This window comes from Colobus angolensis, unplaced genomic scaffold (assembly GCF_000951035.1).
Source record: "Colobus angolensis palliatus isolate OR3802 unplaced genomic scaffold, Cang.pa_1.0 Scaffold12, whole genome shotgun sequence".
NCBI lineage: Eukaryota > Metazoa > Chordata > Mammalia > Primates > Cercopithecidae > Colobus > Colobus angolensis.
Window position 1 is genome coordinate 12981442 of NW_012113141.1, and position 12727 is coordinate 12994168.

The 12727-nt window shown below is 54.3% G+C and overlaps 1 protein-coding gene across 1 annotated transcript in view; it reads right to left on the reverse strand.

The window, feature by feature from the left end:
* ZCCHC24 (zinc finger, CCHC domain containing 24) overlaps nucleotides 1-12726 on the reverse strand; it is a gene marked incomplete at its 5' end in the record, with an annotated part of 66167 nt that extends 53441 nt beyond the window's left edge. Inside the window, one exon of the mRNA XM_011929713.1 lies at nucleotides 12487-12726. Coding sequence (XP_011785103.1) covers nucleotides 12487-12726 — 240 coding nt within the window. The remainder of the gene's footprint in view (nucleotides 1-12486) is intronic.
* Nucleotide 12727: the final 1 nt, after the last annotated feature.

Genomic DNA, 12727 nt, shown 5'->3' on the forward strand with positions numbered 1-12727 from the left:
ACACACGCTGCAGCCGCGGCCCTGGGACAGAGGCACACACGCTGCAGCCACGGCCCTGGGACAGAGGCACACACGCTGCAGCCGCGGCCCTGGGAGAAGTTCCATAATCCCCAGCCCAAACACTCACATGGATTCACACTGAGTCTTCAGCTTGAGGGCTATGGGCTCCAGAAGCCTGAGTTCAGATCCTAACTAGTGTGTCTCCATGAACAAGCCAGTTAACTACTCTGGGCCTCGGTGACCCTGTCTGTAAAATGGGCCTAGTAACAACTCCTCCTAGGGTTTCTATGAGACTAAAACGAGGTCACTAATGGAAAGTGGTTTATCTCATGCCTGGTACTTCAGAACCACTCAGTAAATGGCGATGATGATGATGGCTATCATTATTATTACCGTTAGTTATTAACATACTGCCACAAGGTAAGAACATAGAGTAGAAAGCAACCTGTCAGATTTGGGGCTCTGGGGTGACTTTAGGAAAGTCACTGCTGCCTCAGTTTCCCCACCTTGTAAGGAAGGAGAACGTCAGCTTGCAGCATTGCCCCCGCTTCACACTAGAGAAGGCTGAAGCCCAGCCCTTTGCCAGGTTTCCTGCAGGCCAAGGCTTATGTAGTCTGTGTGTGGGGAGCCCTCAGCCCGGCCCAAGCCACCTCTCTGGAAGCCCAAGGAGGGAAGTGGTCCATCTCTCTCACCTCCAGATGACAGGAACCAGACATCTTGCTTAGTTTCACAGCAGATGTGGCCCAGGCCCCCTCCTGGTATATACAGCCTCTATTTATAGGAGTCACGGGCTCCGGGCTGCCTGGCGCACTGGAATTTAGCGAAGGTGGAGCTGGCAGGGAGCAGCCAGTGGTCCCCCTTTCCTGGAGCAAGGCCAAGGCTGAAAGAGGTGGCCTCCTCAGGAGGGTCAACCACAAATCTGGGCTTGGGGCTTGGGTATCTCCTGGCCCCAGCACAGGTGCCTAAGAACTGCAGGAATAAGCTACGGACCTTGGGGGACCTTGTGTCTGATGGGGAGACAAGAATTTATTTCTGGGAGTTCCAGCCTGAAGGAGAAGCAGGGCACCTGAAAGGAAGGGCCTCAGGCTCCCTTACAAAGATGGGGCAGACAGGAGCCCAGGCTGGGGACAGTCCTTTCTGTGTTCCCTTAGCATAGGAAGGGGAGGGAGGCAAGCTGCGGGCTGGCCCCAGGGCACAGGGCACAGCCTTGTCTCCCCTAGTTGAAGTAGATCCTACTTTGCACAAGTATGTGTCCCAGCCACCCGACTGTTTCCATCTGCAGGCATCTGCCACTCCCCTCCTAGCGACATGGTCCTCATCATCTGGGTGTCACTAATGTTCTTGGTGCCTCAGGGCACATGGCTGTGTGACCAGAGCCCTTTCCTTCTGGGCCTCTGTTCCCTCTCGTGTGCATCTGGAGCAGAGCCTGGGATGTGGAAGAAAAGACACAGACACCACATCCGGCGCAGGCCAGCCCAGCACACAGTCATCTATAGAGATTGGGAAGGATCTCAATGGGTCTTACTGACTGTAACTTCTCTATCACTGCCCGGCCCGACCACCAAATCCAGAGTGGAAGATTCCACATCGACCTGCATTCAGCCTGAGGGGGACTGCAGCTCTCAGATAAGCCCAAGATGGAGCAGTCCACCCTGAGAAGCAGAGGGTCCCCCATCCCTGGAGCTGTGGGAGCCAATGGGGGTCGACCTTCCAGGGCATGGGGGAGAGTTCTGATAAAAACCAGATCAGAGGATAATAGTGACACAGACCAAACTCTTACTGTGACCCCAGCACTGGAAATTTTGCACGTATTGAGATAGCTGATTCTCCCCACAAAAACTCTATGAGTCACTATCCCATTTTACAGATTACATGAGTGTACCCAAACCTGCACTGAATGACCTGGGAAGCTTATAACAAATAGTTTTCTGGGCCTCACCTCAGACCTACCAAAGCAGCCACCTGGAATTGAAGGCCTGAAATCTGTATTTTTAGATGTGTGGCAAAATATACACAACAAAATTGACCATTTAAATGGTTTTTAAGTGTACAGTTGAGTGGCATTAAGAGCATTCACGCTGCTGGGCAGCCATCGCCACCATCCAGCTCCAGAACTTTTTCATCTTCCCAGACTGAAACTCCATCCCCATGAAGCAACAACACCCCCGCCTACTGCAGCCCAATCTGTATTTTTCAAGCTCCCCCAGGCAATTAAGGTACAACCAGCACCGTCCCACCCAGCCTTGGAGCACCTGGACTTCCCAACCATCAGGGTCTCCCCTTATCTTGACTCTAAGACTTTCCCCACACCAGAAGGCCCCCTCCCCCTCCAAATCCGCCCCAGCCGCCCAGAGAAAAGTTCATCCAAACAAGAAACTTGAAGCCCCAAATGGTGTGACTCACCCTCATGGCTGGGAAACACAATTTCACAAATAACAACCCACTTATTATTTTTTTCTTTTTCTTCCTTTCTTTCCTTCGGGGTTTTTTTTCCCCCCCCCGGATAAGATTTAAGCAAGTCCACAGGAATCAGGCTGTTTGGCAGCAAATTGTCAAGAGGAAGGGGAAGTTTGGTGGGTGCCAGAAAGTGCACTAATTACACCCTGAAAAACCTCTCCCCCATCTTGCGGCCACGGTCCCCTGCCCACGGACAGCCCCACAGGCATCCCTGGGCAGTCAGAGGCCTCTAAGCGGGTGCCTTCTCCTTGGCAGCTCGACACCCCACCCTCTGGAGGGCCACAGCCTTGCTGCTGCCCCAGGCAGCTCCACGGTGAGAGAAGCGAGGCCAGAGTTTCCCCTCCTCATGGCCTTTCCACCTCTAGTGCCCTCCAGCCTGTCTGCAGGGAATTAGGGCCCTTCCCCAAGCCCTAATTCCAGACGAACACTACCTTAGAGCCGAAAGGGCAGAGACCATCAGCTGACCCCACCTCATTCCCACATGACAGATGGGGAAACTGAGGCCCACAGGGGCACAGGGACACAGACCAGGGCACCCAGCCAGGCCCCAGGGCCAGAAGTCCCGCTTGGCTGGCCGGTGTGAAGGGTGGGTGGGGCAGTGAGCTGCTTCCTCTCCGAAGCCCCGTTTGAGCTCGGGCCAGGGAGGTGAAAGGCAAATCAGCCTCCTGGTTGTTTCCACAGCCTGTGGGGACTGGATGGAACAGAGGCCAGGACACAGAGCTCTATCCTCTCCTGCTGGGAGCTGGGGCTTGGTCAACTGGGTTTCCCACCTCTACAGTGTAAAATGGAGTGGGGAAGAAGGGCGACCTTGCCGATCCCTGCGGTCCTGCTTTCCTAGGGTCCAGACACCAGGGTCCTGAGAGACGCCCCTGGAGCCTGGCATGCAGAGGCCAACACAGGCACCATCTGTTCTGTGGCCTTCGTTCCGTGGCTGGAGCGCAAGGCAGCCCCAGAAACGTTCATCTATAGTATAGGCCCTAACCCTGCTCCTCCCACCATGCCCACCGTGCAGCTCTGCCTTTCTCCCTCCAGCCCGCACTTGCTGCCTCACCCTGGGAATGCTCTTCTCTGCGTCCATCCAGAACCCCTCCAGGGCCTGGCTCCAGATCAGGCTCTATAGAACTCCAGGGTTTTGGCCTTGATCCTGACCCCATCCCTTCCCCTTACTCAGGCCTCAGGCTCCAAGGAAAAGCATGAAAAGCACAGATCCAGGTGCTCCTGAAGTTCCCCCTGTCCACAGAGGCCCCGACCCCTACCAGAGGCCTCGCTGACCCCTCTGACCCCAGTGTAGCCCAGTCCAGCACTGTGGTTGGCAGGAGGGGGGGCAGGGATCATGGCGCAGCCCCTCCTGAGTGACAGGTGGAGCTCTGAAGTCGGTCTCTAATCTCTCCCCACGTGTGAGGCCTCCTCACCTCTCCCACAAGGCTGGACATCCCTGAAGACAAAAGTTCTGCAATCCTCCATTGCCCCACAGCCTGCCCTGGGTGCAGATGGTCACCAGCAGGGAAGGGCCTGCCCACTTGACAGACAGGGTGACAGATGCCCTAGCGGTCTTCTCATTTCCATGGGCCAAGTGGAGGGGCACTCCCACCTTAGATTAGGCTGCACTGGGCACTAATGCAGGGCACACCCACTTATGGGGTAAGTGGAAGCCCTTGGGCCATCTAGGCCCAAATCACCAGCCTTAGGGAAGAGGCCACCTCTCTTTCCTCCCTAGGTCAGTGACCCCAGCAGCTAGCAGGAAGCATGTGACCCTCACACCACATCTGGGGGACCGTGCATCACACTCCTGCCCAGTGCTGGAAATTCTCCAGGGTTTTTGCTTGGGTGTTGGGGAAAGGTAGGTGGGAAAACATTATAGTTTACTTTTTTTTTTTTTTTTTGAGACAGGGTCTCACTGTTCTTACTCTGTCACCCAGGCTGGAGTGCAGTGGCACAATCACAGCTCACTGCAGCCTACTGTTCCTGGGCTCAGGTGATTCTCCCACCTCAGCCTCTCAAGTAGGTAAGACAATAGGTGCGTGGCACCACGGCTGGCTGATTTTTTGTATTTATTATTTGTAGAGATGACGTTTCACCATGTTGCACAGGCAGGTCTCAAACTCCTGGGCTCAAGTGATCTGCCTGCCTCGGCCTCCCAAAATGCTGGGATTATAGGCATGAGTCACTGTGCTCGGCCTGTGGTTTACTCTGATCATGTGGTGTGTCATATATTTGACTAAATCCTTTACCTTTCTTAGTCCCTTCATACCTGGCAAGAATACTATTCAAATGGGCATTATTGGCCCCATATTATAGAGCTAGAAACTGAGGCGCAGAGAGGCTGAGTGATTTGTCCAAGGTAACACAGCCAGCACGTGTTGCCCTGTTATATTTCAGCCTCCACATGGTCTCCAAGGCTTGACCTCCCCTATAGGAAGGGGAATCAGAGGAAAATGCCAGGTGCAGACCACTCTCCTTGGCACGGAGCCCTGTGACATCATATGCTAAGCCCCTCAGCCCTTGCAAGATGAGGGACCAGTGTCTCTGGGCTGCATGAGGGATGCAGGCCCTGGGGATGGTGGTTCTGCTGCAGAATACAGGGTACAGAGGCAGAGATTTCCAAGGCTCACTCCAGTTCTCCCCAGAGCCTGACCAGCAGGACTTCTTCTCTTTTCTTCCCTCCCTGCAGGACAGTAAGTAGGCACAGGGGGCGAGGGGTAACAGGAGTTAGGGCAGGGGGGTAGAGGCTGCAGAGGGCAGCCCAGAGGGAGAAGAGAGGGCACGGAGACAGGACAAGAGACAGACAGGAGAGGCAGTGACAGCAGGCAGGATGGAGAGCAGCATGTGCTGGGAAGGCTATGGCCACAGTGAGACCGTGGAGAAGGCAGTGTCTGGGCCAGGCTGCCAGGCAAGGCAGAAGCAAGTGCTGAGTCCTGCTCCCCAGGCCTGATAAGGTCCCGGAGGAGGAACTCTGATTTGAGTTCCCAGCTCTGTAGGGGTTCTTTCATCAGCTGAACAACCGCTTTCTTATCCCAAAGCCACCCCTACTCCACCCCACAGACACGCGCACACACACACGCACCCACACTCCTCTGTTTGGGACAAGAGACCATTCATCTCACAAATGAATCCACCCCTGTCCCAAGGGGATCTGTACTTCCTCCACCTCAGGCATCTATCTGGGGCTGGTCAAACACATACATGTCCGATATACACAGAGGTGGACACCAGCCCCATCTCAGGGAGACAAGGAGACAGCCCGTGGGCAAGGTGGGAAGTGAGCCAACGGGAAAACATGGCCACACCTTGACTGAGGGTTTTCAGCTGTGCTCAGCCCCTGACTCTGTTTGTTTCCCAGGTCTAAAGGACAGTGCTGGACTGGCCACGACAGGCACAGCAACCCTTCATCCAGGACCCCAGAGGGCACCACTGCCTCCTGGAGGCCCATTCACCCAGCAAATGTAAAACACAGTTCCCTGGACACAGTCAGTGCTTAGCAAAAGATTCTTATTTAAATCACAAGTCCAGGTTATTTTTGGTGGGGGAGCGGGCAGAGAGAAACAAGGAAAGGACCCAGGAAAGGGGGAACAGACAGTGGCAGCAGGACAAAGCAGAGGAGACCTGAGGAGATCCCTTTCCTCCTTGGTTCTAACAGCTCCAGCCCAGGGTCACCACTCACCTGACAGGTGCTCGTGTTTCACAGCTATACGCCCTCTGCCCAGCTAGTGTATAAGCACTGGGGACCCGGCTGCCTCTTACTGCTAGAGCATATTTGTTGAATGAAAGCAGAGAGCAAGAATATGAGAATCCCAGGACTGGAAAGGACCTGCATATTTAGCTAGACTGTACTTGGTCTGGAGTACCAATGAGGCTTGCAGCCTCCATTGTAGGGGTCCTTGATCTGTGATCCCCTGTGGGCATGAAGGTGTGCACGGTCCCCCTGAAATCACATGCAAACATGTGTATATGCGTGTGCACGAATGCTTCTGTTCTGTGCACTGTGCTGGCAGCAGAAACTCTAATTGTCTTCAGAGTCTCAAAGAGGTCCCTAACCAAAGAAGGTCAAGGACCATTCATCAGCATACCCAAGCCTCTGCTGAAACACTTGTAGGGGACAAGGTTTCACTATCTCCCAAGTCAGCTCATTCCAATTAATCAAGAAATCAATAAATAGTTTTTTTCTGTGAGACAAAACAAAAGGCAAAGAAGCCCAGGAGAGTACTTACATGCTCACAAGTCTGGAGGTGGGAGGCAGGAGGGGAGGTTACAATTCAAGACACCCACCCATGTAGAAAACATTAACTGAGCAGCTAGCATGTCCTGCACACTGACTAAGAACCAGATGCCAGGATTACTAAGTAGAAAAGACAGGATTCCTACTCTCAGGGAGCTGACAGTCTAACTACTGAGACAGACACACACATTGCTATTACAGGACAAGACTAATCGTTCAGACATGCTTTATAAAAAATTAGCCAGGAGTGGTAATGGGCGCCTGTAATCCCAGCTACTAGGGAGGCTGAGCAGGAGAATCTCTTGAACTTGGGGGGAAGTGGAGGTTGCAGTGAGCAGAGATCGTGCCACTGCACTCCAGCCTAGGTGACAGAGCCAGATTCAATAAAAATAAATAAATAAATAAATAAAAATAAAATAAAAAGACATGCTTTACCAGAGCACCTACAACTCATCTTTCATAGGCTCACAGCAGCTGGAGAGAGGTCTGCTCCTGGTGGCAGCCAAGTAAAACCCCTCAGAGAAAGGACATCCATTTGTGTCATAAAGAAACCAGTTGGAATGTGTCCATGTACAAGGGCAGGGAATGGCATTTTAGGTAGCAGCAATAGCAAGTGCAGGAGCTTAGAGGAGGGAGATTGCTTGATGTTTTCAGAAACCCCAAGTAGACCAGTCTGGCCAGAGGAGGGCTGAATAAAGAATCACATGCCACCACTACCACCATGACACACACACACACACACACACAACAGATCAAGGACTTGAGACCTAGGCTGGAATCCTGGTTCTGCCACTGATACCCCGAATGCATCGTCTTTCTTTAGAAGAGCCTTAGTTTCCCTATCCAAACAATGGGGATGCTGCACACAGGCTAGGATATTGGTGCAGAAGCAGTAGGAAGTACTCAGTGCCCATCTTCTCTGCTTCTCCTAAAGCAGGCCAGCCCTGGACTCATGCCCCCATGCTGGGTTGATGGGGAGTGGCTGGAACAGGGGCATGGTAGGAAATTCAGTACCCATGACCAGTATTCAGCAATTCCAGAAAGTTTGGGGCATCAGGGACAAAATGTCGGAGGCATTGAGGCTTGATAGGATGCCCCTGTCCAGATGGATTGCTGCCTACCCTCACTGGGACCCGGAGGCTGGTCAAGGGGCGGGCAAACCTGGGGACCAATTGCAGGATGGGTCGCAGAGGCAACCCATAGCTGAAACACAGAAGAATTCTAGATCTAGCTCTCCCACTGACTGGCTAGGTGACTTGCCAGGCCTCTGTGTCCTCTTTTGCAAAAAAATGGGAGCTATGAGGAAAGAGAGGCCATGAATAGAGCACCACCCAAGAACAGGAGACTGTTCCACAAGGGCCATCTCCTCCCCAAGCCCTCCTCTGGGTACTGATGGCATCTGGCTCCCTGCCACTGCTACTTACTGATTACTAATGCCGTCTGCTTTCCTGCCTCCCACCTGACTCAGAAGGTCCACGAGGTGTGGTCTTTCCTCTGAGCCCATGCCTGTCCAGTCAACGTAATCTGACAGAGGGAGGGTCAGGTTGCCTCAGCCAACAGCTTCTCAAATGACGGTCCTCCTTGCCTGAGTCACACTTCAGCTTCCCAAGGGTGGCCAAGAGAGCTGGGAGCATCCTCCCAAACTCTGGGCTGGAATAGAATGGCCATTGCTCCCAGATCTTGGGGCTGTCCCCTAAACACACACAGACCACAAAGGCTGCTGGGAACCCACCAGAGATCCTTAAGCCCACTCTCAAACATGGGCACCTCATACCCTCGGGCAGAAATGTGGCTTTGTTCCACACATCCACACTGGTCAGGCAGCCCGGGGGCTTATCTCCACCTGTTGAGGGCACAGGTGACACATCCAAACCCTCGGGAAACTGTCAAGATTGGGGCCTTTTAAAGCAGGACACTATAGTTACTCCTCTAAGGGTTTTAATGGCCATGTCTGTACAGAAGGGCTGGGCCCAGGCAAAGGCCATCTGTTAAGCCTTGTGACACCCTTGCTACTGTTCTCAAACCACCAATGGGTAGACCTGAGCAGCAAAGAGGAGGTTCATTGCCACAGAGGCTAATGCTCTAGGAAGAGCTTCCTAAAGGTTGGAACTATCGGAACTATCCAACAATGGAGAGGTCTCCCAGGAATAAGCATCCCTGGGCCTGGAGATGTTTGAAAGAACACTGGCAGGTGTCCTAAGCCAAAAATGTTCTCTGCTCAAATAGGTGTGGGAACTGTCACACTGAAGAAAGGTTAACAGGTTTTGCACTGCAGGACTTCTCAGAGCCTTTACTATGCTAGTGGGCATTGTGTGTTTCCAAGGGAAAGGAAGGACACTGTGTCTTCCAAATGTATTTGGCCACAAAGTCCTTCCCCCAATATTCACAAAGTAGGGGTCTCTTGACAGTAGGGCCACACCTTCCAGCTACCTCTGTCCCTGGAGAAACAGGGAAAGGGAACAGCTGCCCTAAGAATTCTGCCTGAATGGAGTGAGACAGCCACATCTCCCTGGAGGCTGGGGGGTACAGGGACTACCTGGCAGGGGCTCTGGGCAGTCCTCCAAGGGGCCCAAGAGATCATCTTCACAAGGAGGTAACTCAGCTTTTCCAGAAATGACTCCCATAGTCCCTTTATAACTGTGAATTTAAATTCCAAACAAGCAGGGAAGACCCCATGCAGCCCACCCCCACTCTGTCTAAGAACTGCCTTCCTTGGGCTCCTGGAGAGAGAGAAGGGGCTCAGCCAAGGGCCTTAGGAATCCCTTTCTGAAAGTGTATCGTCGTTGCCATAGATCAGGTTTTTGAAACTGGGTTTCACGGGGCCTACTTTGTAGACCCAGAAGCCTTTTAAGAAACTGTGCAAGGTGCTTGTGTCCGCTTCGGCCTGGCACCCTCATCACAAGCTGGGAAGTCCCTACAAGAATCCAAGTCACCTCCTGGTGCTTGCTCCTGCACCAGTGAACTCTGCCATCTCTCTCTCTGCTCTCAGGGCCAGTGTGCCACTCAGAACCGTTGGCTTATCTTCAGCTTCCAGAGCCGAGGTTCCAGGGGCACAATGGGCTTCTGTGCCCCCATGTCCTCACCCCCTCCAAATCCCAGCTGCATTCATGGTGTTTTGCTATTGTGGTGAGAGTAGCCTGGGGGTGGTGCGGGAGGGGGTGGGCTCTTGGCACAGGGGCTGGTGCAGACAGGCCGTGGTCAGTGGTCAGCATGCAAGTCACATCCACAGGCACTACCACCGGGCCTGCCAGGCCTCGCACAGAATGGTGATGCTCCTGGGCCCCCTGGGTCCCTCCGTAGAGTCCCCTCCGGCCCACACACGACTTGCTTCCTCTCCGACCAGCCCCTTGGTGGCATTGAGGTGGGGGGTATTTTTTCTTGCCTTCTCAGCCAGTTGCTATTTTGGAGCCATATTAGGTCACCAGCTAAGCCCTGGGCGCAGGAAAGGCCTGTCCCCAGGAACACAGCTGAGGCTTTGAGAGGGTTTAGGAGGCAAAGTGGGTGGGGGGGTGGGGTGAGGATGAGTGAGCCTGAAGCCAAGAGAGCCTTCCGGAAGTCAGCAGGCACAGCCCGCCATCACCTCCGAGGAAGCCACTGGCCTGTGAGCATCAGAGAAGCCCCTCTTGCCTCCCCCAGCCCTCTCTTGTTTGAACAGGTCTCAAATACTATAGATATACCATCCTGGGGTGTAGCAGAGGCTAAATTTAACAGATAGGTAAGCTAAGGCCCAGAGGGAGACGGGGTTCCCGGAAGTCGGGTCATGAAAGACTTTTTCCACACCACTGCACTATACAGTATAACTTTTTCCTGCTCCTTTCACACTATGTGCCTTTGTGGGGAAACTGAGGTACGTAGCAATGAAGTGACAGAGGGCAGGTCTCACTGAGCTCCAGTTGGGATCCTGGATGCCAGAAATTTTCAAAAAGCAGCACAACATCCTATTCTCATAGGGTACTCTTGATGGCCCCAAACTCCCAGGTCCTCTCAGGGGAGACCCACAGGTGGGGAACAATGCCACCATGGCAGGGGGAGCAGAGGGAGGCTAGAAGAAGTTGACTAGGGGTCCACACTTGATCTGTGGGTCAAGTTCAGCCTTCTCCCAGGGTGAGAACCTCCCTTGGGGCTCCCACAATCGCCCCCATCAAATCACCCACCATTCATACCCTATGTCACTTTGTCTGTTTACTCATCCGTGGCCCCCACTAGCCTGTGGTTGTGAATCCCCAGGGCCTGCCCACAGCTCAACAAATGTTTGGTAAGAGAACAAACAACTAAAAACACCATAGACCAAAGAAACACCCCACAAACGGTCCTCCAAAGTCCCTGGTCACCTGAAGCCAGTTTCCCGAAGAGGCAGAAAAAGTCTCTTACAAGAAAGAAAGATCTCCAGCCAAGAACCATTCCTCACTTGGAGGGAATGCTTTACAGTTTACAAAGAGCTTTGGCATACAAATGCTTTTGCCTTGCACCAAAGGGTGCACTTCCAGACTCATCTTCCTCCTCTGCACCCAGCCCCCTCCCACACCTGTTCTACCCACACAGGTCAACATGTCAGCCTGGGTAGTATTGGCCTTAGGCCAGCATTTTATATGTCCATGTCTCCCCTAGTAAATAATGGCAGAGTTGAACTCAAGGGCAACCCTCTGCATCCCTCTCTTATCCCCAGCACACCCTTGCATACATAGGCTTTCCTCCCCAACCCATTCAGGACTCTGACTCTCCTAAAATTCACCGGCGTGCCCAGGTCTGGAAGGAAAGTGACCCCCATGTCTGTCCTCCCCCCAACACACCTCTTGCATCTTTGCAGAGAAAGCCCCCACAAGGGGAGGAAGTGAAGATCACAGACGGGTATCTGAAATTCCCAAATGAGGCAGAAGTAAATGGAGGGAGGGGAGGAGTCCAGCCCACGGAAAGGAGTGGTATCTGGGCAGGCCCTGGAGACTCTTCAAAAAGGGCTGGGAGGTGGTGGCGATCTGTGTATTTATCTTGCTGGCAAAGAGGCGCTGCCCAGTCAACTTTGTAACTGAATCTACCAAACAGGCAGACTTTGCAACACAGCCGGCCCAGGTTTCTGCAGAAGGCGCTGGGCAGCTGGAACCTCTCCCCCTTTCTAGACCCCCTCCCAAGAGCTCAAGAGGATTTCCCTTTCATTTCCTTCCAGGCTGGGAGGGCTAGGGACAGCGCAGTCTGTGGGGTCAAGCCCTCCGAAACCGCTTCCTATGTGGCTGGGGGAGGGCGAGCAGCTGGAGGACTTATCTGGGGTCCCCGAGTGAGAACAACAGGAGAAGCCCTCTGGGCAGTCACTGCTCACCAGGGTGCCTTTCGGGTCGGGAACAGCAGAGGTCGGAGGAAAGATTTTAGGTCCTTCCAGAGGAGCCCTGAGCAGAATCTGCACTCTCGGTCCCAGCCCGCGGTGGCCAGGACAAGGATAGGGTTGGGCGTGAGAAGGACACTTGGAAGGGGCTCCCCGCCCAGGCTGCACCCCAGCTGTCTGGAGAAAATCCGGAGACAACCCCTCCTCAACTCCCTCCCCCAACCCTTTTGGAGTAGGGCTGCCCTGGCAGGGAGAGGGGGCGGGAGAGCCCCGCCCCGGCCTGCGCTGCTCCAGCCCAGGCTCAGCCGGGAGGTGACGCGCTCCCGGCACCCCGGGGACTTCGGGCAGCGAGTTTGGCAGAGTTGAACGAAGCCAAGCCAAGCTGGGCCGGCCAATGCGGAGCCAGGCCGCGCCAGGCCAGGAAGAGCGGGTCAGACAGGGAACGGCCCGCCACAGTGGGGCGGTGGGGTGCTGGGCGGGGGCGCGAGGGGGCACCCACCTCTCCGCGCTGCAGCTGGAAGAAGCTGTTGAGATAGCTGGAGTGCAGGGGCGATCCCAGCTGCTCCGGGCGGCCCTTGCCGAAGGCCAGCTCCGGGGGCGCGGCGCCGGCGGTCGGTTCGGGCCGGAAGGCATCGAAGGCGCTAGCCTGGTGCGTGTCCTGCAGCGACAGGTAGACCCAGTTGAGCAGCTGGGCGGGCTGGTACACCGAGGCGGCGCTCGTGTCGATGGCCGACAGCAGG